Source organism: Zalophus californianus, chromosome 16, assembly GCF_009762305.2.
Source record: "Zalophus californianus isolate mZalCal1 chromosome 16, mZalCal1.pri.v2, whole genome shotgun sequence".
In the NCBI taxonomy this organism is placed as follows: domain Eukaryota; kingdom Metazoa; phylum Chordata; class Mammalia; order Carnivora; family Otariidae; genus Zalophus; species Zalophus californianus.
Genome location: NC_045610.1, coordinates 5,808,289 through 5,834,233, shown reverse-complemented (window position 1 = coordinate 5,834,233; position 25,945 = coordinate 5,808,289). Strand labels below are relative to the sequence as shown.

Below are 25,945 nucleotides of genomic sequence, written 5' to 3'. Positions count from 1 at the left end.
CAATTAAACGAATTCCCACGATTTCTTCGAAGTACACTTTAATTGGTTAGAGACGGCAGCTAGCCATTGTTCCTTCGGTTGCCAAATTTAGCAAATAAAGTTGTAAGACACCCAGTTCAATTTAAATTTCAGATCAACAGTGAATATATACATATATTTTGAGTGTAAGCATGTCTCAATTATTGCCTTTCATTGGACAGCCCAAAGTGTGTTCTCTTTCTTAGAATGTACAAATTTCCCAAGAAACTTGGTTAACTAAAATCTCTAATCTGAGCAATCATTAGCTGTTATTATTGCATTACAACACTGATGCATAGTCTTACAAAAAGACAAAAATAGAAAAGCATAGCATTTTTCTCCATCCCAAACCCAACCACACTAACATTTTAGTACATGTCCCTGTGTGTAGGATTTAGTGTGTTGTTATTTTATCCTTTGGTAGGAAACACATGGTATATACCCTGCTTTGTTACCTGCCCCCCCCCCCTTTTTTTCCCTATTGCAGACTCATGGAATTTTTAGAAAGTGATATCTTCTAGGTTTGGCCAACTAACCCCCCACTGTCTGAAGGTGCTCAGAGCAGATTTCTGCTCAATTCCTTTCTCCTCTTCCCCTCATATACTCTTGCAATGCCTTCTCCCATAATTCAGTCACTCCTTTCTCAGCATTCCATTCCCTGTCTCTGTACTGACTTTTGCTGCTTTTTTTCCTGCTGCAGGCTTGGACCCACAAGTCTCAGATGTCCCCAGCTACAGGTGACATGTGGGCTCTTGTGTCCTTGATCCTGGACACTGCAACTCTGGCTCTTTCCTCCTCTTGAGGACTCCCTCGGGAACCAGGGCCATAGGAAATACACAGGGAAAATGCAAGTAAACACCCAGACCTTCCTGCCTGGAGGCATCTGAGAAAAAGAAAAAAGCTTACAAGTAAGCCTTTCCAAGCCTCACCATGCTCCGGGGGTCCAAGCAGTCATAGGAGGACTCTGAAAAGACCCTGTACATCTCTTGAAATCCATCGTACATTTGCTGGACCTGCTGACTCAGGGCATTCCCTCTGATGCCACTAAATTCAAGCTTTCCCAGTTGGTGGAAATCCAGGGCTGTGTTCAGGAGATCCTGCAGGGACAATTCACAAAATAGTCAAAATGGTAACAACAGGGGGCGCCTGGGTGGCTCAGTTGGTGAAGTGTCTGCCTTCGGCTCAGGTCACGATGCCAGGGCCCTACTTCTCCCTCTCCCTTCGCCCCTCCCCCTTCTTGTACTCTCTCTGTTTCTCTCTCAAATAAATAAATAAAATGGTTAAAAATAAAATAAAATAATAACAACAGTAGCAGCAGCAGATAACATTAACATTAGTATCAGGAAGGACTAGAAATCATGGGGGGGCGGGTGGTTGCTTAGGAAAATATGAAGGCTGATTAGTATCGGGACCTTATTATCAGATTGGGTTGGTATAAATAACCCTTGGTGAAACTCACTAACAAAACAAAGAGAAAGTACACATAAATAAAATTGACACAAACCAAAAAAAAAAAAATCAAATTTATGCCTCAGCCTCTTTCCGTGTTCTCGAATAAATAATAAAACTTAACAACATTATTTGTGTGATGGGTAGCTTTACTTCCGATTTTTAAAAAAATCCATTTCAAAGGGAGCGTGTCATCTAGTTCTAGAAGGACAGCTATCTTAGGGCATACTGATGGAAAGCGGACCCTCCAAATAGTCTCTAGCACAAGCCAAAGAGGGAGACACCACCACTCCCGCCGAGAAAAGTCAAGTGCAGGGTGCTCTTGCCAGCGTCTGCAGCCACGGGACCCCGTGTGGCCGGCTGGGTGACAGAGGCAATTACGTGACATCTTTGTGTTGGGCTTCTTCATCTGTAACAGGGTAATAATAGTGGGAGTGAAGTAAGTCAGTGCTGGCTTAGGCTTTAGGCCAGTGCCTGGCACAGACTTAGTACGCAGTAAGTGTGTATTACTGTCACTGTGGTCATTGACAGGGCAGTGTCCCCGCCGTGGTCAGAATTAAGTGACAGGTGGACAGCCCAGAGCCTCAGGGAGGACCCCCTCCCAAGCCCCCAGGAGCCGCTTCGTCTGACAGGAGCCTCCAGAACACACTAACATGACAGATTGTATTTATCTCTCACGAATACCCATCTGAAATCACAGAACCTGCCAACCAAGACTCTGTTACAACTTCCAGTGTAGGCGCACACGTCTTCAACAGGAGAGAGGAAGACAATAATGCCCTTTGGGTGGTCTTGGCACACATTTGGTGTGGACCCCCGAGAGGGGGCCTTCTACCCTGAGGGAATCTGAAGAGCAGGTAGAGGGAACACTGTGTTACAGGGCAGAAAACCCAGCGGGTCCTGGTTCCACTCCAGGAAGTCCCTGCTGCCAAGGGCCACCACTGTGGGTAGACCAGTCAGCCCTAGTGAAAGCCTGCCCAACTCCTTTCTCTCTCGCTGGGACACCAAGTCCCGTCATAGCGACACAGGCACCAGGAAGTGCTAAGATGGGGCTGATTTGACCCACGTTGCCAGAAGGGTACCTCGAAGCCTGGGGCAGCCCATCTAACAACCTTTGTAGTTGGCTGTGCTTAGGCATGTTTGTCAGCAAGCAGCTCCAGTCGGGGAGGAGAGAAGAGGAGAGAACCAGCCAAGGAAGAGGAAGGAAGACATCCACCTGGACCAGGGGCTCTTGCCTCTGATGGTGGGAAATGGGGCAGTCTTTATTTAAAAACACGGTTCAACTTTACACACAGGGAGGAAAACAGGAATGAATTTGATTTAAATGAAACTGACTTAAATAGTAAATCAAATCATTCAAAAAGTGCTTAGTTGTAATCAGTGTGATAGGAGAAAGGTATTTGTGCTATGGAATGTCACCTGGATACTTATATTTCCTAATTCCGTGGAATTTCATTTTCAATTTTTGAAGAAAATACTCTCTAACCACGTTAAAAGACAGATGCATCTCGACAGGTTTGATGACATCGGAAAACTAGATGCTATTTTGTTGCACTATTTTAGTCTCAAGGATACTTGAAGCAGGGTCTTGGGCCCCAGGAATACCATGGTATCTTCAGCCCCTGGGAGTCCTAGACGCCGAAGAAACATTTGTTGAATGAAAAACTACATGATCTGTAAACTCGCACTTAGCTACAGCACCTCCAGAAGGCGACAGGTCGGCAGAGAACCTAGGAACCAGGGACTCCAGAGCAATTGGAGAAAATAAGAAAAATTAGACAAGAAAAGAACATTACATAGCATGGTGGGATTGTGCCTTTAAGTGTTTGAAGGGCCTCGGTCAAGTGCAAGGCAGAACCTAGCATGGTCCTACTCAGAGGGCAGAAATAAGGCAAATGAGGGAAGAGGAAAAAAAGTGGATTTGGCCTCAACTTGCAGGTTGCATCTGTAACATGTCTTGTACTTGACCATGTTGACCTATCCGAAATGGCAGTTTCATGTGGTTCCACTTAATAAAACAGAACCGTCTCATGGCTAGAAATGCCCGACTATAGAATGGAGCACTAAGAGAGGTAGTGAGCTCTCCACCACGGCAGGGATTTTAGGAGAAGTATAACCTCAGAGGCATTGTAGAGAAGATTCCTGAATCAGGCAGAAAGTTGTCTCCCAACTGTGGAAACAGATGCCTTGTAACGATGGTTGACTACAAGTTTGATTCTTAACATATTTGAACATCAGTTCTCTTCGTTGTTTATTTAGAAATCCTCACAAGACAGATAAAAGGCAATTCAAGCCAATATGAGGCTTAACTGACACTTAAAAATATCTTAGGATCAAGGGCCCGAAGTCCTTGGGTCCACCCAACCCCGCTTGGGCCCTATTCTTTGCAACGACGAGCAACCTTTAATAGGGGTGATGGGGGGGAGGGCTCCATTTGTGCTGTGGCCCCGTGAGGCATGGAGTCGAAAGCCGGGATAATGACCAGCCCCACAAACACAAGCCTGGTCTCGAAGGAGAGGTCACGCCACCTATCTTAAAAGAAATGTCTTCAGAATTCATTAAGGGAGAGCACAAAGCAGGCATTCACAGATGAAAATCTTAAAGGTCGCTGGGTAAAAGACTGTTTTCTTTACCTTTCGACAGAGGCCGACCTTATGCAGCTAATGGTCTCCTACGTGGCCACATGCTCTGGCCAGGCTGAAAGGGAAGCCGCCCCAATTAGGCTCAGAATGAAGGAGGCAGCAGAATGGCTGCAGATGGTGGAAGGAGCGGAGAAACTCGGTGCATATTAGGTCAGCTGATTACCTCTCTCCTTGCTAATCACCTCGCATAAAGCCTCAGCAGGAAATCATTTTGTCTCCAAGTGAATCACAGCTTTACAGCAATTTGATAATGAAAGAAATGAGGTTCTCTCCAAGCTGCTTAGGACACTGTTTTGTAGGGAAGAGGCTGCAGGCAGAAACAGAAACAGGGGGTCTGCAGGCTCTCCATGACTAGGGCACAAAAATGAACCCCGCGCAGGGTGTGTATGCACGTGTGTGTGTGTGCGCGTGTGTGTGTGCGTGTGCGCGTGTGCACGCGCGCACTGTGTGTGCATGTGTGCGCGCGTGTGTGTATATGCACTGTGCGTGTGTGTACGCACGTGTGTGTGTGTGCGCGCGTGCACATGTGTGTGTGTGCGTGTGTGTGCGCGCGCGCGCGCGCGCTGGAGCACCAAATTGGGAGGCAGGGTGAGGGAGGGAATCAAGAGGCAGCGGAACCCCTTTTTCCCCTTTGAATTTTGACTGTTCCAATTGCAGATTTTATATACTTTTGGGATTTCCTTAGGAAGTCATAAAGTCCAAGAACTAAGGACCTTTCACGCACGGGGGGTAGGTTATAATTTGACCCAAATGGGTTATTTAGAAAAAAAGAGGTAGGGATCAGGTGGTAGAAACTGGGTACAAAAAGGCATAATCGAGTGTATGAGGGCAAAAGAAAAGCCCCAAGTCAGTTTGAAACCCTCTCAACGCAGGACACAGGGATGGGGACCTTCGGGGCTCCCTGGGAGATTCACAACTTTGCTGGAAAGATACTATGTCCCTGGCTGCAAACGCCTGCCAAATCTCCCTGCGCCCTGGGACCACAGGCAAGTGAGTTTACGAGTCACACTTAGCGAGGGCACGGATGCCCAGCTCTGGCTGAATGTCGGCGGCCCGCCGGAGCAGGAGATAGGCTCCTGAAACATGTCAGTGCTTCATTTTCCTGTTCTTCCTTTCCCTCCCTGAGGGCTGGCTCCATCAGAGCTCAGCTGTATCCTGGCGGGGGCGGGGGTGGGGGGAGGGGGAGGTTAAGCTGAGAGAACACAATCCCTCTGCACGCTCAGACCTGCGGATTCTGCTCAGCAACTTACAGCTCCCCCAGCCCCCTCCTCGCCCAGCCCCCACTTTTGTTTTAGCAGGTGCCCAGAGGGAAGAGGCCATCTGCACAATAAAACTTTCCTGTGCCAAAGAGCAGGGAGAAAAGCAATACAAAGCAGAGGGGAACAAATCCAAGGGAGCTGCAGGGATGAAAAGCCAGCCTTTTTACAACATAACCCCGGCCATGGGCGTGCAGAAAGGTAAAGGTACGGGTGTCATTTCACTAACGTGGCTTCGTGTATCTGTTAATTCCTGCTGCCCACGTCTCGGTGGCCACATGTTAGAACAGCAAGATGAAGAAGGTGAGGTTCGTGTTAATTCTTGCTGGAAAGAAGCAGATTAATCCCGTTTCAAAAGGGCACTGATCACAGAGATACACAGAATGTTAACTACAGGGCCACATGAAATATGCTCCCAGAAGATCAATAGCCCCGTGTCCTCTGCACTGAGCCCAGGAGGGAAGCGATGGGGGGGCCGGAGGGTAAGGGGATGAGTCAGAGCGAACATTAGGGAGAAGAAACTTGCAGAAGGGAAGGAAGGAAGGAAGAGGAAAGAAGAGGGGGATCTGACCTCAGAGCGGAGAGGGAAGCCAGAGCGAAGGACAGGAGGCTGGCGTAGGGGAAGGAGCAGGAAGACACAGCGTGGTGACATTCAAGCCATCCTCCAACTAAACTGGGGCAACTGCTTTTTATGCATCCGTGCCCTTGATTCAGAGAGAGAGAGCAGCCTGCGAGCCGCTGGTGAGGGTAACTCCTGGGAGACCGGTGGCCATCGCTGCTTGTGCTTCCTGAAGACACCCAGCAGATGAGATGCCCCGATGTTAGAATAGCTGTGTATATGCAAAGTCATATCGTTAGCGTGTGCACAGGGCCTGACGACTCAGGGCTCCCCTTCCATTGCCGGGGGCGAGGAGAGCCTGCAAGGGGGTGCTGGTCGCCAGGCTGGGCAGGTTGGAGCAGGTCTGTCCCCTGGGCCAAGCAGCGGGGAAGGGGTTGATCCCAAGAGGAAGACAGAGAAGCGGGAGGTACTTAGGGTAAAGCTAGATGCCAATTATTTGTACTTTCCACGATCCGGTGAAGGATTTAAGGTGTGCCTCGCGTAAGATCTAGCTTCTGGCTCTCTCGCTTAGACACTTTCTCTGTCTCTATGCCCTTCCCCGTCTTCTTTCCCTGGAGAAGTCCTACTCCAGTTTCGATATGTATTTCCTCTCATGCTCCCCTCTTTCCCAGAGCCCCTCTGGATTAGGGAGCCCTCTTTCCTGCTCCCAGTTAACACACCTGTTTCACATTCATCGTGGCGTTTAATACGCCCCAGTGACATTCCCTGGTTCTGTGTCTGCCCTTCTCTGGATCCCCTCCATTCGTCTGCCCGCCTTCTCCTGCTATTGATTCCTCCTGTGTGCAGCCGGGAGCCTGACAGTGAACGAGAACACTCACCTGCACCATGAGCAGCCGCCCCAGGAATCCATCCAATCGCTCGAAGACCAAAGAAGACTGGAAATCCCACTGCCTGACCTCCTGGTTCTCTTTGAAGTAAGTACAGAGATGCTCCCTTCTGTCCTGAAACCCCTGCTTGAAGAAGCTCAATGTGTCCACGGCCATGTGCAGTTTTCTCTGACTTTCCTCCACCTCACTTCTCAGGAGGCCCTCTGGGTGGAGATAATTAGAGGCCTGGGACGCAAACAGATCAGGGGGCGCTGAGCATGCACGGGCACAGGGCACCCTACAATTTTTGCCCATCCCCTTGACTCTGAATGGAATAATTGGCAAAGGAGTACTTTTCAGAAGCATCCTCTAGGAGACCTCTGACCCCATCCTCAGTTTCGCAGGTGGACTGGGACCTGGGCTCGAGCCAGACTGTGTGGGATTGGCTCAGGGACGGGCCAGTGCCAAGCAGAGGGACCACGGTGAACTTCAGTTGGGCCGGCTGGGGCTGGGGCTGGGGGAGGTGTTCTTTCCTGGGTGTTCTCTTGTGACTAATTGGCTTTCTATAGTCAAGTAATTCAAAAGCAAGAATTCTATGAGAACCCGTTTCCAAGAGCCTTGAACCTGGAAAGCTAGGAGGCTGAATCAGGACAACCACCTTCACCGCCACTGGGTGGGACAGAAATAACCCCGTCCTGGTGACGTCATCTGAGCCCTTCCTGTCCGCCAGGGCTGGAGCCAGCCTTACCTCGGGCTTTTGGGGTACATGAACTGATAAATTATCTTCTTGTCAATGCTAGTTTTAGTTGGGTTTTCTTTTCCTTCCAACCACAAGAATCCTGGCTGACAAACAGGCAGCGATGGAAGGGTGCTGGTCTAGTAGTCAACTGGCTTCCGGTCCTGGATTGGGTGATCTTTGGTGACTCAGTTAACCTCCTCAATCTTTATCTTTAAATAAATTTATCTTTAAATAAATCTTTAAACAAATTAATAAGGCTCTCCCTGCCCATCTCACAGGGTTCATCTGAAAGTGGCAAGGTCTCGAATGTCACAGCATCTGGCAGGCTGCAATGTGCTCTGCAGATGTTAGTTACCAATCACTCTTTATATATGTTCATTGTGTTCTCGGGGTCCCAGCTCCTTAGAGGTAAAAGAAGCCAATCTGGGAGGCAGATCACCCAAGGCTCATTATGGTCCCAAGTTCTGTTTACAGACAGACTGCCTGAGGTTTATGCTGTGCTGGTTGGTGTTGCAACGGAGTCCCTAAGGAGGAGTGTGGAGTGTGTGGTCCAAGAAGCTGTCTCTCTCTAGCTCACAGGCACTGAGTTCATAGCACGTGGATGGCATGGGCACACTGGATGCAGATAGGTCCTCGTCTTTTTGCCATTGCACAGTGGGGAAATTGAGGCACAGAGGAGGTGAGTAATTTGCCCAGGCACACACAGCGAACAGATGGTGATGCAGAATTTGGTACAAGGACGTCTGGCTCTGGAGGCAGCATTCTTAACTGCTGGGCTTTGCCGCTGACCATGGGCACAGAGCATTGAGGTTGAAACTCACCATGGCCACCCTTTGCCTGACCCCAAGTCGTGGGCAGAGGGGGAAGGAAGACTGGTCCTCCCACATATACCAGTACTGCTGAGGACACCTCTATAACTTATCGGTGGTGACAGTAAAATAATTGAAGCGTGAGAATCCTTTGGACCATAATTATTTCCCTGCCCTGAAAAAAGTGCACCCTTTACTCTTTCCTGTGACTCGGTGCCCCCGCCCCAGCCCCTGCCCCCGGGGAAGATGGTCAGGAATCCCGGAACGGCTGACCTGCTGGATGAGGAGGTTGCAGATCTCCTGGAGCAATACGGTGAGCCGCCCCGGGGAGCGATAGGACTCACAGGTGGCCCAGATCAGACAGACCACGTGGAGCAGGGGACGCAGCCGTGGCTTCACCTCGGGAAACTCCAGGCTCTCGAGGAGCTCCAGGTGGCGGGAGAGTGGCGTCAGGTGCGTTCGGATGTCCCGTGCCTCTGTCAGAGCTGGAAGGAATTGAAGATGGTCACGTTCCCTGCTTGGGGCTCATACCCACCCAGTGGAGCCCAGGTGCCTGGGACCGAAGGACCTGCAGAGCAGTGTCTAGAATTTCTGGACAGCTGAGATAATGGTCCGACAAGTCTCTCTGACAAAAGCCCCGTATCTGGACTTCTGTCTTTCTCTGCTTCCCCAGTCCAGTGCCCTGTATGTAGAAGATACTCTGCTCCTGCTAGGTCTGAGGCCATCCAAAGTAGATGAGGAAGGACAAGCTTTAGAGTCAGAAAGATCTGCCTTCAAATGGGAAGTTCTGACTAAAGCAACACAAACAGAATCCGTACACCGTTAGCACAGCCCCTGGACCCGAGCAGGTTGATCCATGAAAGGTAATGTCTCTGATAAATATCTGCTAATAAAGTGTCTCAGCAATCCGGTACCGAGGAGCAGTCACAGGGAATAGAGAAAGAGCACAGACTGATTACGGTAAGGTTTTCAAAGCCGGGACAACCTCCCACCATTTCCTTTGAACACAGCCAAGGAAAGAGAGGTGCCTTTCGTTAGTCACCTTGTGGGGACTGAGAGGGAAAGGAGGAAACCCAGTAGTGTTGGGGACTAATTCTGCAGATCAACTGAGAGGAAACGCAAAAGCCCATTGAATGAAACTGATCTGATTTATAAAGGCTGGTTCTTTCCCGGGCAGATAATCAGGCACTGTCGAATAAGACCAGATGGTCTTAGGTTATATTGTGTGGATGAAGTTCTGCATTCATCCTAAAGGAAGCTCAAAATATACACTATTTTGTTTCAGTGTGCTAGGCATTGTTCTACTCACTAGACATAAACCATCTCATTGCAAACCTTGTGCAGTAGCATCAGTACTCCCACTTTACAGGTGAAGAAATCAGGGGCGCCTGGGTGGCTCAGTCAGTTAAGCGTCCGACTCCTGGTTTCAGCTCAAGTCATGATCTCAGGGTTGTGAGATCGAGCCCCATGTCAGGCTCAGCTGCTCAGCGGGGAGTCTGCTTGAGATTCTCCCTCTCCCTCTCCCACTCATGCTCTCTCTCTCTCTCAAATAAATAAGTAAATCTTAGGGAAAAAAACAAGTGAAGAAATCAAAACCTACATATCTTGCCTAGGGTCTTCTCCCCATGAATCAGCCAGCCCTGCCTGGCTGAGCCAAAGCAAGATCACCCCAAGTTTTCAGGGTTGAACCCTGGCTTGATGGCTCTGGGGCTTGATGGCTATGGGGCTCACTCCACCAGGAGCTGCGATGCATACGTTTGTAGTTTATATCCCAAGTGGGAAGTCGCATTCGAATCAAGTTTTTGAAAGTCCCACATCACGGTAAATTGAAGGGGGGGTGGTGACCACTGTGTGGGGTCGGTAGGTACTCGGCTCTAGCAGCCATGCTAATGGGCATGTGCTCTAGCTTTCACACCTGCCGCAAGAGAGGAGGCCCAGGACGTCAGGCCAGAGAAGACTTCTCTTTATGATACCTTTACAAAAAGTCAAACCTTCTAATCCTTTAATCCTATAAGTAGGCATTCCCCAGATGTTTAAGGGCACGGGATTGAGGGCTGGCTCGCCCAGTCCGGGGTGCGATCACAACTTGGCTCACAAGGCAGGTGAAGAAACAAATGCACAACATTAGGCTCACACCTCTTGAAAACTGTAAATATAAACAGCCAGTTGCAGAGGGATGCCCAGTGCTTGGCTGGTCAGTCATTGACAACAGGCTCTTCAGGGACGAAAGCCTTTACTACACGTAGCATTTGCCAGTTTCTGGGGTATAGATATTGCCGACCTTCCCACCATGTCTGATTTCTAGCTACCAACTCGACTTCTCTGAGTGAGTGCTGGGAGGGGGGATTTGAAGAGTTGCATACAGCAGGCTCTCACAAGACACCGCAGGCCAGTCCCAGCTGGCTCCAGCCCACCGCTGGATGCTGACCTGCACACATGTCCACCTGCAAGTAGCCTGATTGGCTGCCAGGCCGTACAATGCCAGTCCTGCCCCCTGGTGGCCAGAGATGAGACCTCTCCGGCGAGGACCTGTTGCTTCCCGTGGCCCAAGGGTCTTCATTGCCTGTTCCACTTCTGACAATCTCGTTCCCACATTGTTGCCTCCACCCTTTTAACCCCCTTCGTTCCTTTTCACCGTTTTCCAGTTCATGCCCACCGATCCAGGGATACTCTTTTCTCCCTCCCTTCAGTCCATCAGTGAGCCAAAGAATTAATCATGACTAATAGGAATAAGACACACAGTGGGTCTTTCTAGGATCAAGACAGATGCTCTGAAATTAAATTAGAAATGGGAAGATCACTTGCCAGCCTCTAAAATCTTCTTAAAAACAACTTTAAGTCGTTATTTTTAAGGAATCTCTACACCCAATGTGGGGCTCGAACTCACAACCCTGAGATCAAGAGTCGCATGTGCCACCAACTGAGCCAGCCGGGCATCCCTCTAAAATCTTTTTATTCTCAGAAGACCCCATCAAAATTTCTGACCATGCCTTTGCCTAAACCCCTAGTCAAAATCCCTTGGGGGCTCCTGGGTGGCTCAGTCAGTTGAGCGTGTGACTCTTGATTTCAGCTCAGGTCATGATCTCAGGGTCGTGAGATGGAGCCCTGCATCAGTATCTGCACTCAGCAGGGAGTCAGCTTGAGATTCTCTCTCTCCCTCTGCACCTCTCACTCTCTCTCTCAAGAAAAATTCCTTTCCTTGCATCATCAGAATTCAGTTATATATACTTTGAGGATTTCTATTTTTATTGTAGTGTTTATCTGTTACTATTAGGATGGTATTGTTTTTTCTCATTTCTGTCATCTCCAGCAGACTCTACTGCAAAGAGCTTCCCGAAGCCCGCCCAGGAAACCAAATCTTTTAGAACTATTGATCAATGAGAATGATTATAGTCTATTAATTCATTAATGTGAAAAATATATATGGGGCTCTAAATAACCAACTCGTAAATATACTTTCACTGCATGAAGCTTTATTTCAGAGCCTCGAATTTCAGCCATCTGCATGACTCCTTCATGTCTGCATGCAACCTGTAATACTACCTGCTTAGCGCTTTTCTCTAAGTCGGCTCACATTTTAACCTGAATAAAATCATGTAAGATGAAGACTTCAAATCACTACCACAAATGGAAGGCAGGTATCAGTTGCCAAAAACAGTCAGCCTTTAACACATTTGTAAAATATGTCTGTCCATATGTCTCCCGTGATCATCTCTCACAGCGGGAGTGACACACACCCGCTTTTGGGGGACCCCCCATCCCATCTGAACTGAAGTATAAATTGGGGACAGCAGTTGATTTTCCCCTGGGACACAAAATCTCTCAGTGAAGCAATAAACGGGGGCCCCAAGAGGGATCTCATTCCAAGCCAGCTTTATGTGCCGGCAGAGTGACGTCTGTGGTAAGATTTTGGGGCCCAAAAGTACCTCGAAGACTAGCCTCTTATACCAGCTTCTCCTCTGTTATTCAGCATATGTTAGGAACCCCACCACTGGCACCTTTATTCCTTTAGCTGAGGGGTTTCCAAACGCCACTCCATGAGGAGGAGACAGTGGGGCTGGGGCCGAAAATGGGCTCTGGACGCGGGACATGCCCCTCTTTCACGGACCAAAAGTGCCTTGACTAGGTTTATATTTTGGACTTCCATAGAAGATTGTGCTTGAAGAAAGAGTTCTGAGAGAGAAAATAATGTTTGAAAATCACTGCTTGGATTAAGCTTAAATCCCATGACGTTGCGAACATCTTCAAAAGCCCATTCTGACCTACAGTGCTGAGGAACTGGAGGAAGTCTCATAGGAGAAAGGAAAGAAGCAAAGGGCCCGGACGAGGGGAGAGGGAGCCCTGAAAAAAATTTACCTCCTTCGAATTATAGACTTTGCTGGCTTGGCAATTTTGACAAGGGCCGATCTTGTCTGGTGCTCCCGTGGCCAGGAAATCGCAGTCCCATGCAACAACAGGAACAGAAAAAGCGAATGGAACTAGAAATGGCACAGAGACTTCTCAAGGAGCTGGGGGCGGAGGGAGCTGAATTCCAGAGGTAAGAAACTCCATCGTGCACGGGTACAGTACAATACAGTCAATAGAACTTCACTGTATCATCCCACGGTGGCCCAGGGAAGCCTACGCGGGAAGGGTGTGCGCCATAACCACAGTTACACACTAAAGCCCAGAGAGGTTAGGTGACTTTGCTGAGGTCACAAAGCACTGACAATGCAAACTGAGCCCAAGGGAGCTGCTTTCCTGCTTCCAGACTTGGTGTTCCTGCTGCCAAGCTAGATTGTGTCAGGTTGGGAGCTTTTAAGAACGGTAAGCTGGGGAAATCAGAGAGAGAAGATAATTCGGTGCTAAATAGGAAATTCGCCTCCGACGTATCTAGGAAAATTCTGGCTGGTCCTCACCTGCTCGGACGTCTCTGAACATGGCCTGGAAAGCTGGGAAGTAGCTGCTTTGAAGCTTGTCCAGGAGCGTCGCCATGCCCCTCACCTTTATGGCTCTCAGTTGATTATAAATGTAGTCCAGATCCTCAGACCTACAACACCGTGGAGAAGGGTGAATCCAGGGAACCGGGGTCATGCTGTGATGACCCACCCTCAGATAGAGGAGGAGCCCTGCCTCCAGCTACTTCCACAGAGGAACGGTGAGGGCCAACGCCGGAGTTGGGGACGGGGTTCAGAGGGACAGCTCCGGGAGGTAGCAGCAGGGAGTGCGGCTGTGACCATTTGGTGGCTCAGAAGCGTGGCCGCTGGAGGTCATTTGCTCCGGCCGTCAGGTTTGGGGCAGGGGTGAGAGAGGTGTTGTCAAAGCAGAGCTGCTGGAGAAGGGCTCCTCAGCAGGTCAGAGGAATGGTCAGAGACGCAACAAGAAGACTGGGCATCTCAGCACGGCGGCACAAACAGGGCCGGAGCCCGGCAGGCATGCCCGGTCATGTGGCACGGACATGCTCTCCCATCCAATGCCAGGACAGGGACATCTGCCTCAAACACCCTTCTGTGTCCTTTTGAGTGAAGGATTAAGCAGCACAGCGATAATGAGAAGCAAGGGAGTGGGGGAGTCAAGGGGTGGGCGTGGAAGGAGCAGAAGCAACAGTTGGGTCTTTCTGGAATCCCATGGGGCTGGGACACCGTGGAGGATGGGCTCTCCAGCCCTACTGATGATTGGCTGGGACCTAGAAAAGGCTGTTGTGCAGGCAGCCAACTGCCAAAACCCCTCTCTCTTTCTCCAGATCCTTACAAAACGTGTGTGCATAGAGCTTGGACTGTCCAACGAGGAGGGAGTAGATGAGCAGAAGAAAAACAGGAAAGAGAGTTCATTAATTTTACATTTGGTTGAAAGCGCCTCTGAAGCAATGTCTGAAGACAGACCGGAGCTCAAGAACGGAGGGGCGACTATTGAAACTCGGGGAAAGTGAGTATCTTCCGGTGCACAGGAAACACTGAGCTGCCTGCGCACCCCAGGGGTGAGGAGAAACAGCTGGGGGTGGGACCAGACTCAGGGAATGCCCCTGACAGCGCCCCCCTCAGGCCACTGTCCTCTGGAAGACATCTACGCCCGAGGACTGGAGCATGCGCCTACCTGCTTTTCCAGAACTCCAACTCCGCCTTAGGGGTGGGGCTCTCCCCTTGCTGGAGTGACTGGGAAGACTCTCTCTTGAGCACCAGCTGGACTTGGCGGCTCCACTGGATCACGGCCGACTCAAGGGCATAGATGATGGACTTGTCGCAGTCCAAGCTGTGAAAAACACAACGAATCTCCCGGGATACTGGAAATAACTCTGGGTGTCCCCCGCCCCCCCAAGCAGAATTCCAAGTCTTTTAGGAGGAAAAATCTACCTTGGCCAGGCATTCTTAGCTTTTGATGGAGGACAGACTCTGATATGGGGTCAATAAGAAAAAATACAGCTCCTCTCTCCTCAGACAAAATGCCAACGTGTGCACGTGTACATGATTATTTCAAGGTTTGGGGGTTCACCAGTCTCCTGAAGACTAATCCCGCCGAGCCTTTTCATCACTGCTAGAATACGCTGGCCAGAAAATATTCAGATGACCATCCACCCCTTGCTTGAGCGCCACCCATGTCAGCAAGCTCCCTCCTTGACCAAGCAGTGCGATCCTTAGTAGATCAGCTCGTCTGGGGAGAAAGTCGGTCTCCACCCTGAACCACATCTGCCTCTCTGCCAGTTCCCTCACTTGGTCTGAGTTCTGCCTTCGGCAGCAAGAGGAGTCAGGCTCCATCCTCCACAAGGCAGAGCATCAGCTGTGTGAACACCACAGGCGATTTCATGATGTCCTTGCCTTTCCAGAATGCTGAGGAACCAGCATTCCCCCTCATAACGCTTTTCCAAAATAAGTGAAGAAAACTCGAGGTGTTTTGGAAGGGAGTGAGCATCCAGAACCCATTTTGGTGGTCTTTCCACAAAGCTTCCATGGACAGCAGGTCATGCCATGAACCCAGGACAAAAGTGACACAGAGAAAGAATCTATCATCCACATTGTCCTGTCGGATGCCCACCTTCGCTTAATTTAATTCATATTTGCTGAGCGGTGATACGGCACAAGTGATTATGGAAGGTATTGAAAGGAGAAGATATGCACCGCCCTGAAATACGATCCAGCCTTCTGGGAAATGATCAAATTGAACAAAGCGAGACCAACCCAGCGATGATTACATACACACGCACTGGATGTTATTATGTTAAAATATAAAAGGAACAGGAAAAGGGTAATTTGAATTTATTTACTTAGAAAATTGAATATTTTTTATTAAACCACATTATGTTTTCTAGTTAACTGGGAAATTGCTTCAAATTATATATGTCGCCAGTTACTTCCAATAGCGAAAAGTCATTACAAAAGTACATTGGCATCCCGTGCGTTAACTTTTTCTCCAGATCAAATCACGGGCCCTGAGGCAATGCATTTGCAAACTCCTGGCAATATGGCAGACCACGCTCACGTAGGAAGGTGGTCTCTTGCCACAGACACAGAAGTGCTGGGTAGAAGATAAAAAAGATGTATCATTTAGATACACAGGCTGGCTTAAAAGAAAAGGGAAAAAATCCCCATGGGACAGAAGCAAAGCTTTCTCAGAACTGAGGGAGGATCTCACCCCCCAAAGGAGAAGAGGCTGAGGTTTTAATGCCCACCCAGGCACGGGAGGTGTGGGCTTCAAGTCTCCATGAAGCCAGATTTATTTCTGTTCGGAAAAAAAAAAAAAAAAGAAAGAAAAATCCCCAAGACCAGACAGAAGTGTTGAACTGCAGGGGGAGCGGCGTATGGAGCCATAGCAAGGGCCACCAGGGTTAGTTCTGTGACATTACATGCCGCGTAAATGCTGGGAAGAGGTGCGGCTGCCTCCCAGCCCGGCCCTGGGTCCTTGCCAATGATGAGCCACTGTCCTGATAAGCAGAATACTGAAATCGGTGTGGCTGCTCTCAGCCCTGAAATAATTCCGATGGCCTTCAGACACTTCAGGGGGAGGGACTGGGGCAAGGGTGGTAATCAGCAGAAAACACACAGCCCGGGGATGCTTAGGCAAACAGGCTGGTGTGTGGAACGAGGAGATGCGCAGGGTCTGGAACAGAAAAGTCACCAAGGACCACATTCCGGTAAAGCAGCCCCTCCCGAGTTGAATTGCAGAGGCTCAGATGGCCAGGCTGGTGCTACTTACACGGTCTCACTCTGAGAAGCCGCCAACTCGAGTTTTTCTGCACCCACTGGAAGAGGCAGCAAGGTTTTCCCCTTCACTTGCTCTAGGAGAACCAGGAGGTCACACTGGAGGCTGTGGGCGTGCCTCTGGACGTCCTGACAGACCACGTGGGGCCAGTCGAGGTGGTTCTTCTCATTGGCCAGGACGGGGATAACCACCTGGAACGGACGTGCAGGGGGCAACAAAGGTGGGCATTCTTCTTTGGAGACCTTAAAGAAGGACTATCTGAGAAAGGCCCAGAAACCTTTTGCAGGTCCCTGTGCTGTAGGGCTGACAACTAAGAACCAAGGTTATGTACTGCCTGGACACCTGGCAAAATCGGAGGGTCGCGAATAGCCTACCGGCAAATTTCCCTGCCCACCCAGCTCCTGGGGATTAGCCAAACAGCCCTCCTCATCAGGGGGACAGGCAAGGGTGCTGCTATTTCGGAGTAGAGGGCTTCCTCCAACAAGCCGATCCCATCCCCCCACAGGAGCCAGTGGGCATCCCAGCCTTGGGATCCTACCAAGCTTGCCTCCCATAGCTTCCAGCTGTTCACTGTGTTCCCAAGTGCCACCCTGAGGGACACAGCAGCCTCCTCCGAGCTGGGAGTGTGTGTGACTAATAAACTGCTGTCAGTCTCATCGGTCCAGTGTTGTGTGCTCGGCCAGCCCCAGAACTCTTGGGCAGGAGCCCCTCCCTCATTAACGGAGTGGATAAGAGGTGATTGAAACTGTCACAGGGGCTGGAGGCAAAATAGAGGACAAATGAAGGTAAGGATGCCCATCTGTCTGCAGGTGGTATGACGGGGCATCTTTTTTTTTTAATAATTTTTTATTGTTATGTTAATCACCATATATTACATCATTAGTTTTTGGTGTAGTGTTCCATGATTCATTGTTTGTTCATAACACCCAGTGCTCCATGCAGAATGTGCCCTCTTTAATACCCATCACCAGGCTAACCCATCCCCCTACGCTCCTCCCCTCTAGAACCCTCAGTTTGTTTTTCAGAGTCCATCATCTCTCCTGGTCCGTCTCCCCCTCTGACTTACTCCCCTTCATTCTTCCTCTCCTGCTATCTTCTTCTTTTTTTTTTCTTAACATATATTGCATTATTTGTTTCAGAAGTACAGATCTGTGATTCAACAGTCTTGCACACTTCACAGCGCTCACCATAGCACATACCCTCCCCAATGTCTATCACCCAGCCACCCCATCCCTCCCACCCCCCACCACTCCAGCAACCCTCAGTTTGTTTCCTGAGATTAAGAATTCCTCATATCAGTGAGGTCATATGATACATGTCTTTCTCTGGTTGACTTATTTCACTCAGCATAACACCCTCCAGTTCCATCCACGTCGTTGCAAATGGCAAGATCTCATTCCTTTTGAGGGCTGCATAATATTCCATTGTGTATATATACCACCTCGTCTTTATCCATTCATCTGTTGATGGACATCTTGGCTCTTTCCACAGTTTGGCTATGGTGGACATTGCTGCTAGAAACATTGGGGTGCACGTACCCCTTTGGATCCCTACATCTGTATCTTTGGGGTAAATACCCAGTAGTGCAATTGCTGGATCATATGGTAGCTCTATTTTCAAGTGTTTGAGGAACCTCCATACTGTTTTCCAGAGTGGCTGCCCCAGCTTGCATTCCCACCAACAGTGTAGGAGGGTTCCCCTTTCTCCACATCCCCGCCAACATCTGTCGTTTCCTGACTTGTTAATTATAGCCATTCTGACGGGTGTGAGGTGGTATCTCATGAGGTTTTGATTTGGATTCCCTGATGCCGAGCGATGTGGAGCACTTTTTCATGTGCCTGTTGGCCATTTGGATGATGACGGGGCATCTTAAAGAACTAAACCGAGTTGAGGATCTTGAATCTACCTGTAGGGTGAACACTGGTTGGGGTTCTGGCCACCTCATATAGCTCCTCTTTTTTTCTTTGGTACTCATTTCTAGATCCCACGGTGGGATGTCAACGGATTTGAGCCAGTGAGAGGGGGGCCAAAGTCTCTCATCTGAACTTTTTGACGAAAGGAAATTCTCTTTTCTATCAGTCTGGAGCAACTGTAGCCATCCTGCTACCCTATGGAGCCTCAGAATAGGGTCAATACAGGGAAGAGACCATTCAAAGATGGAGAAAGACCAAGTCCTATGACCTCATTCGAGCTCCTGAATCAGGCTGCTCTTGAATTTTCTGAGCTACTTTATTTTTTTTTTTTGTAAAGATTTTATTTATTTATTTGACAGAGAGAGAGAATGCGAGCACAAGCAGGGGGAGTGGGAGAGGGAGAAGCAGGCTCCCCACTGAGCTGGGAGCCCGATGCGGGGCTCGATCCCAGGACCGCGGGATCATGACCTGAGCCGAAGGCGGACGCTTCACCAACTGAGCCACCCAGGCGCCCTCCGAGCTACTTTAAGTGGAGGTTTTGATCACTTGCAACTTAAAAAGTTGTAGTTAATGTAACTTACTAGGAACCTCTGCCTGTCAAATCTCACAGCTAAGGGAAAAGAATACTAGAAAGAAAAAAACCAGATCATCAGGAAATGTGATAATTGAGTAGATAATAAAAATAAAGACTCATCTGGTTAGTTGGATTCTATATATGATCAAAAAGTCCATGTGGCTATGAAACAGAGTACCTGGAACCGGGAGGAGAAGTCTAAGGGGCTGACCCTTGCAGGCTATATCTGGAAACCATCGCTGAACTGAGAACTTACAAGGACAGGCGGGTAGAGAGTGCCAACAGAGAAAACGTTACAAACTGAGCTCTACTCATTCATGATAAGAAAGGACGCTCTTGGACCCAGGGCAGAAGGCCTAACAGGAAAGAGAAGATGAACGGGAATATTCCTAGGATCTCAAAGGCAGGGGTCTTATCTTATCTGGTCTTTTTAAAAATATTGATTTACTTATTTGAGAGAGAGAGAGAGGACACATGCAGGAGGGGCAAAGGGAGAAGGAAAGAGAATCTCAAGCAGACTCTGTGCTGAGCACAGAGCCCGACCCTGGGCTTGATCTCATGACCCTGAGTTCATGACCTGAGCTGAAACCAAGAGTGAGATGCATCCACTGACTACACCACCTAGGCACCCCTCATCTGGTCTTTTTATACCCACTGTCCTCTGTAGGGTCTGGCATATAGGAAGAAAAAGTGATAAGTAGGCTCAGGGTTGGATTTTTGAGGGCTTTGAGTGATAGGAAAATAATGAATATGAACTTGCTATGAAATGAAAAGCTACCCATTCATTTACTCAATGAATATTTATTGAGCATCTACTACATGCTAGTCCTGCTCTAGATGCTGGGAAAGTACATCAGTGAAGAAGTCAGACAAGGATTCTTGATCTAATGAAGTTTATATTTTAGGGGAGAGACAGTCAATAAACAAAACATTCTGCAAAAAAATAAATAAGGCAGGTGAGAGGATCAGGAGTGTGCACTGGAGAGATTATAATGATAAACAGAGTGATTGGTGTAGGCTTCATTGACAAGTAACATTTAAACAAAGATGGGAAGATAGGGAGAATACTGTGCAGATCCTTGGGGGAAGTACATTATAGACAGAAAGAACAGCCAGTGCAAATGCCCTATGGGAGCCTGCCTAGTGTGATCAAGGAGCACTGTGGAGGTCCGTGAAGCTAGAACTGGGTGAGCAAGAACAGCAGTGGTCAGTAAAAGGGGATGGACCTCACGTAGCCCTGCCTATGGGACTCTGATTTTTAATCTCAGAGGAATGGAAATCATGGAAGGGTTTTGAGCGAAGAGAGTAAAATAGTCTGCCATCTTTTTTTAGTAGAATCACTCCAGCTGCTGTGTTAAGAATAGACTGGAGGGGCCAAAAGTGAAAAGGGGGGATGCGTTAGCAAGTCATTGCTATAATACAGAAGACAATGGCTTGGCACCTGCGGTAATGGAGGAGATAGCAAGAGAGGGTTTGGTTCTATATACATTTTGAAGGCTCAGCCAATATGATTTCTTTTTTTTTTAATTTTTTTATTGTTATGTTAATCACCATATATTACATAATTTGTTTTGGTGTAGTGTTCCATGATTCATTGTTCATAACACCCAGTGCTCCATGCAGAATGTGCCCTCCTTAATACCCATCACCAGGCTAACCCATCCCCCTACCCTCCTCCCCTCTAGAAACCTCAGTGTGTTTTTCAGAGTCCATCATCTCTCCTGGTTCGTCTCCCCCTCTGACTTACTCCCCTTCATTCTTCCTCTCCTGCTATCTTCTTCTTTTTCTTTTTTTTTTCTTAAAATATGTTGCGTTATTTGTTTCAGAAGTACAGATCTGTGATTCAACAGTCTTACACAATTCACAGCGCTCACCGTAGCACATATCTTCCCCAATGTCTATCACCCAGCCACCCCATCCCTCCCACCCCCCACCACTCCAGCAACCCTCAGTTTGTTCCTGAGATTAGGAATTCCTCATATCAGTGAGGTCATATGATACATGTCTTTCTCTGATTGACTTATTTCACTCAGCATAACACCCTCCAGTTGCATCCACGTCGTTGCAAATGGCAAGATCTCATTCCTTTTGATGTCAGTCAATATGATTTCTTAATGGATTTGTTGTGGGCTTGTGAGGCCAAAAAGAGGCGTCAGGATGACTCCAAGGTTTGGGTCTTGGGGAGCAGGAAGAACAGAGCTGCCATAAACTGATGTGGGGAAGAATAGGGTAGAGTCCATTCTTGAGGGAAGACCGGGAATGTGTTTTCGGACACCTTAGAATCTGATACACCTGTTAGACTTCTAAAAGGGGACATTGAGTAGGTAGTTGGTTAAGGTAGTTGGGAATTCAGAGAAGCAAAGCCTAGAGATAATAAATGCAGTCCAATCCAGATGGTCTGTGAAACTCTGCAGGTGAACCAGTGCTTCCGAGGAACTGAGATTCTATAGAGAAGACAGGGTGTCCAAGGAGTGAGCCCCAGGGCTCTCCAATGTTAGGAAGCTGGGAGGAAGAGGGAGTACCATTAATGGAAAGGAGGGGCCATTGTGATTGACAGGTGGAAACCTAGAAGACTGGCATCCTGGAAACCAAGTGAAGAAAGGGGCTTCTGGGAGGAGCGGGTCATCACGAGCTGTGCCGAATGCCGCGCACAGGTCAGGAAGAGGACTGATAAAGGGTCATGCGATTTAGCCAAGTCGAGGTCACTGGCGACGTTGACAAGTCTTTTACTTTCTCTTCCATGCAATGTGGGGGTGGCTGGCAGATGAAACAGGAAAAGAAAGGGGCACAGCAAGGCAGGTACATCTTCTAGATGTTTTGCTGTAGAGGGGACCTCTTCTGTGGGATGATAGTTGGCGGGAGGAACGAGGATTTTGTTTGACGGGAATTAGCTAGTGGGGAAGGGAAAAAAAATGTAGGAGCGAGGAAAGAATTGTTGGCGTGATCTCTTTAAGGAGATGAGAACAGGTGGAATTCAGAGCAAAAGTGGCAGTTTTGAGTCTTGGGGTTGCCACCAGATGACAGCAGACAGTCCACCTGTAGCCACGGGAGGGATGGTGGGGGAGCATGAGCATGGGTATTGGCAGCATGGGATGGATGTAAGCATTTGTGGAAGTTTTAGTCCATTATTTCCATTTCTAAAACCCAAGGAAGAAGCAAAAGTATCATAGAGTGAGGCTGATAGACATTTTGGACATTTGAGGGGCACAAAAGTGTGTAATAGTGGTCTAGAAAAGCAAGAAAATGATGGGAAGTTTGGGGTGTCAGCTGGGAAACAAAAGGCCTATCACAGGTTCACGGTCATGAATTTAAAGCAAAGCCGGCTGGTTTTTCTTGGCCCCACGGGCTTCAAGGGTGCAGATGTGGAACAGACAGAGGGTTGGATCTCATCAGAATAATGGTTTTGCCAAATGAATACGACAAAACAAGCAGAAGCCAGTGAGTCAGGAGCATAGGCAAGGGAATGATGATGATGCACCCAAGCTGGGTGGGGGAGAGCACATGGGTTCAGAGTCAGACAGCGGGAAGGTGGCAGGACGGATGGATCAGAGGCTTGGGGTAGTGGGACGTTGGGGGAGGTGAGCTGGAAGACACACGTCGTGGTCAGAGAAAGAGGCGCATAAAACTGGATCACGAGGGGGTGGTCTGGTAGTGCGAGGTCTGGGAATGGCCACGGGAAGGTAGGGAGGGGGACAAGATCGCTGGGGGGGGAGGTTCAAGGATCCTAGAGGCCAGCTTATCGGAAAGATCGTTCATGTGTCTGATGAAGTAGCCATGTGTTAAGGCAGGAGGGATGTTGGAAAGAGCCCCAGTGAGCCGGGGACGGTGCCATCAGCACATGACGCAGCAATGAGGGGAGAGGGTGGCTTTGTCTGGTGACATAAGATCCAAACTGAGGTTTTCCAACATGGATCGAGGAGCGAGGACCCCCGTCCCAGCTCCAGGCTCAGAGACAGAAGGGCTGTGGGGGAATACAGCTCTCCTCCAGGGAGGGCAGTGATGGGTCAGGGCAAGATGATCAGGATGGGCCAGAGAAGGGAGGACGCTTTTAAGTAGGGTAGGTGACAATAATGCTTGTCCCTTAGGGCATGCCTACAGCCTAGCACACCATTGCAGGTGCCCTAATATATTCCTTCTAAATTTCAGGACAATCCTGCTGACAGGTCACAAGACACTGATGCATTTCACAGAACCAGGATGCGAACTCAGGCCCAGTTTCCACATCCCATGCTCCCCCTCCAGAAACACAAAACTTTGAAACGGCATCCAAGTCTCAGAGCTCTGAGAAAATAACCTGGCAGCAGCGAATGATGCGGCTGGGAGGAGGAAGACACGCAGAAGAGGGATCTAGTCCCTAAGTTTTGTCAATTCTGAGAAACATCTCTTGGATGCATTTTTTAAAAACCCTGTACTAGTGTAAGGAGATGGTGTTGAAATTCATAGCTTCTTCCCCTCACTGACATCACACCCCGCCCCCCCGCGAACACGGGAGGACTTTTCTCAGTCACGTGGGCTCCTCGCGCTGTTGAGTGGGGTGTGGGAGGATGAGGGGAGCCAAGCTGGTCCACAGAGAGAGGCGAGTGGGCAGAGCACTGGGCCGGGAAAGGGGGGCTGAGGGGGCAGGAGGGGAACAGGGGGCTGAAGCAGCACAATCAGCTTTAGGGTGTGTAAAAGAAGTACATGGTAGATGCTGTTGGAGGCTTTGAGAAATCCTAAGGCCTGAAGGTATTCTAAAAATAATTTTGGGGGCGCCTGGGTGGTTCAGTCGGTTGAGCATCTCGAGTCTCGGTTTCAGCTCGAGGCATGATCCCAGGGTCCTGGGACCTCGAGCCCCACATCGGGCTCCCTGCTCAGTGGGAAGACAGCTTGAGATTCTCTGTCTGTCTGTCTCTAAAATAAATAAATAAATCTTAAAAAAAAAAAAAAGTGTTCTACCTACCCCTGTACCTCAGTTACCTCATTTCTCGGGCCTGTGGATTACTCTGTTAATGAGTGCTCCTTCCTTCCTTCTTCCCTCCCTCCCTTCTCTTTTTAGCAGAAATGGTAGCATACTGTACTATAATTCTGCATCTTTTAAAAAAAATTATCTTAAATTGCAGCATTATTCACAATAGCCAAGAGGTGAAAGCAACCTACACATCCATCCATGGATGAATGGATAAACAAAATGTGGTGTATACACATACAATGGAATAGTACTGAGCCTTAAGAAGGAAAATAATTCTGTTCACATGGTACAAGCCTGGATGAACCTTGAGGACATGATGCGAAATGAAATAAGCCAGTTACAAAAAGACACCTACTGCATGATTCCATTTATATGAGGTACCCAGAGCAGTCAAGTTCATAGGAACAGGAAGTAGAATGATGGGTGCAGGGGCCTGAGGAAAGGTGGAGTTAGGGAGTTGTCTAGTGGGTATAGATTAAGTCATGCAGGATGGTGGGGGCTCCTGAGGACTCGCTGCACAACAGTGTGTGTGGTTGGCAACTGGACCCTTGGAAATGGTTGGGAGAGTGAATTTTATCTGCTGTGGGGTCTTGTTTTGTTTTGGTTTGGTTTTTTGCCACAATAAATACAAATTATCTTAAGGACTGTTCCATGGCAATCATTCCTTTTAATTATAGATGGACCTTAATTCATTTACCCAGTCCCCTATGGATAAACATTCAGTTTGTTTCCAGTCTCTCTTAATGCACCACTGAACATTCTGGAACACTTGAGGGTTTGAACTATTTTTTAAATTACTTTTGCTTGCTGGATACATGTCCTTGGGCGGTGACGCAACTCTGAGATGGGGCTGCCATTCCCCACACATACTAAGTGTATTTCTGTGTCCAAACCTTTGTTCAATCTGCTCCTAGGACCTTGAAAGTTACCTTGATGTCTATGTCCCCTAATCCTTCTTCTACTACACGCATGTCTCTATCCTCCGAACACAATGCCACTTCCTTCTATCATCATCATTCATGAGGGGATGTGATCCAAGCTTGGACCTCTGCAGTGATGGTGCTCAGACAATGCGTGGCTTTACCACTGCAGTTGTTAAAAGATTGAAATACATCCCTGTCTACTGAGAACCCTAGCTTCTCTGCGCTCACCTCCCCCCACCCAGGGCGACTCTGTTACCACCTGCCCCTTTCCTGGATTTCCCCCTCCCCAGGGCTTTCTGATAAAGCAACTAAAGGACTAATAATATCTGGCCCAGCAGGGAGCCTCCAGGACCTGGCTCCAGCGCTGTGGCCAACTTTAAGTGAGTTCTACCTCCACCCCAGTCATAGGACTTTTAAATATTTTATACATAGAATTGCATGGGTGGGATCTTGTCTTCTATTTCTTCGGTATTCCCGATAGCCTCTATCACACAAAACGTCATATAACCAGTACTCCCTTAATACTTGTTTTGTAAGCTGCAGGATCCAGGGCATCAAGCCTCCCGAAACACACACACACTCATCTTACAGGGAAGTTTACTCCCCTTCCAGAAAGGTCTAAATGTCCCAAGAATCTCGCCTGGAGCACCTTCTCTGAAACCTCCGGCACTCTCCAAGCTTGGGCTGCAGTGTCACAGAGGTACGCTCTAATCCACATCTCCGGAGATCTTCCTCCCTGAGCTCCGGGCAGACTCCTCCAAACGCCTGTTGGACATTTCCAACCGGATGCCTCAATTTCTTATCTTGGCACAGGGCTGACACTGGGTACATGGTTTTGTGATTTATGAATGAGATGAAATCAAAACCAAACCACCTCTCCCTTTAACTCCCCTCCGTAGGTAAGCACTGTGGATAGTCTTTCACCTCCGTTGCCTCGCTGACCCCAGAGAGTTGCCCCCTTGTTCACCACTACCTGTCTTCCCCAGCGCCAGTTTACGGAGGGATTAAGAGATAGGGCGCCCTACAGAATGGTCGGGACCCACCAGGCACCCTTCAGACTCCAACCTCCTCCTGACT

General features: G+C 48.8%; 1 protein-coding gene across 1 annotated transcript in view; it reads right to left on the bottom strand.

The window, feature by feature from the left end:
• The window catches only part of LOC118356381 (dynein heavy chain 9, axonemal-like), a 148,573-nt gene that overhangs the window by 121,978 nt on the left and 650 nt on the right, over positions 1–25,945 (bottom strand). The window contains exons 2-7 of the mRNA XM_035724677.1: positions 16,505–16,701; positions 14,411–14,566; positions 13,237–13,367; positions 8,612–8,823; positions 6,803–7,036; positions 948–1,115 (exon numbers count right to left, since the gene is read on the bottom strand). Coding sequence (XP_035580570.1) covers positions 948–1,115; positions 6,803–7,036; positions 8,612–8,823; positions 13,237–13,367; positions 14,411–14,566; positions 16,505–16,701 — 1,098 coding nt within the window. The remainder of the gene's footprint in view (positions 1–947; positions 1,116–6,802; positions 7,037–8,611; positions 8,824–13,236; positions 13,368–14,410; positions 14,567–16,504; positions 16,702–25,945) is intronic.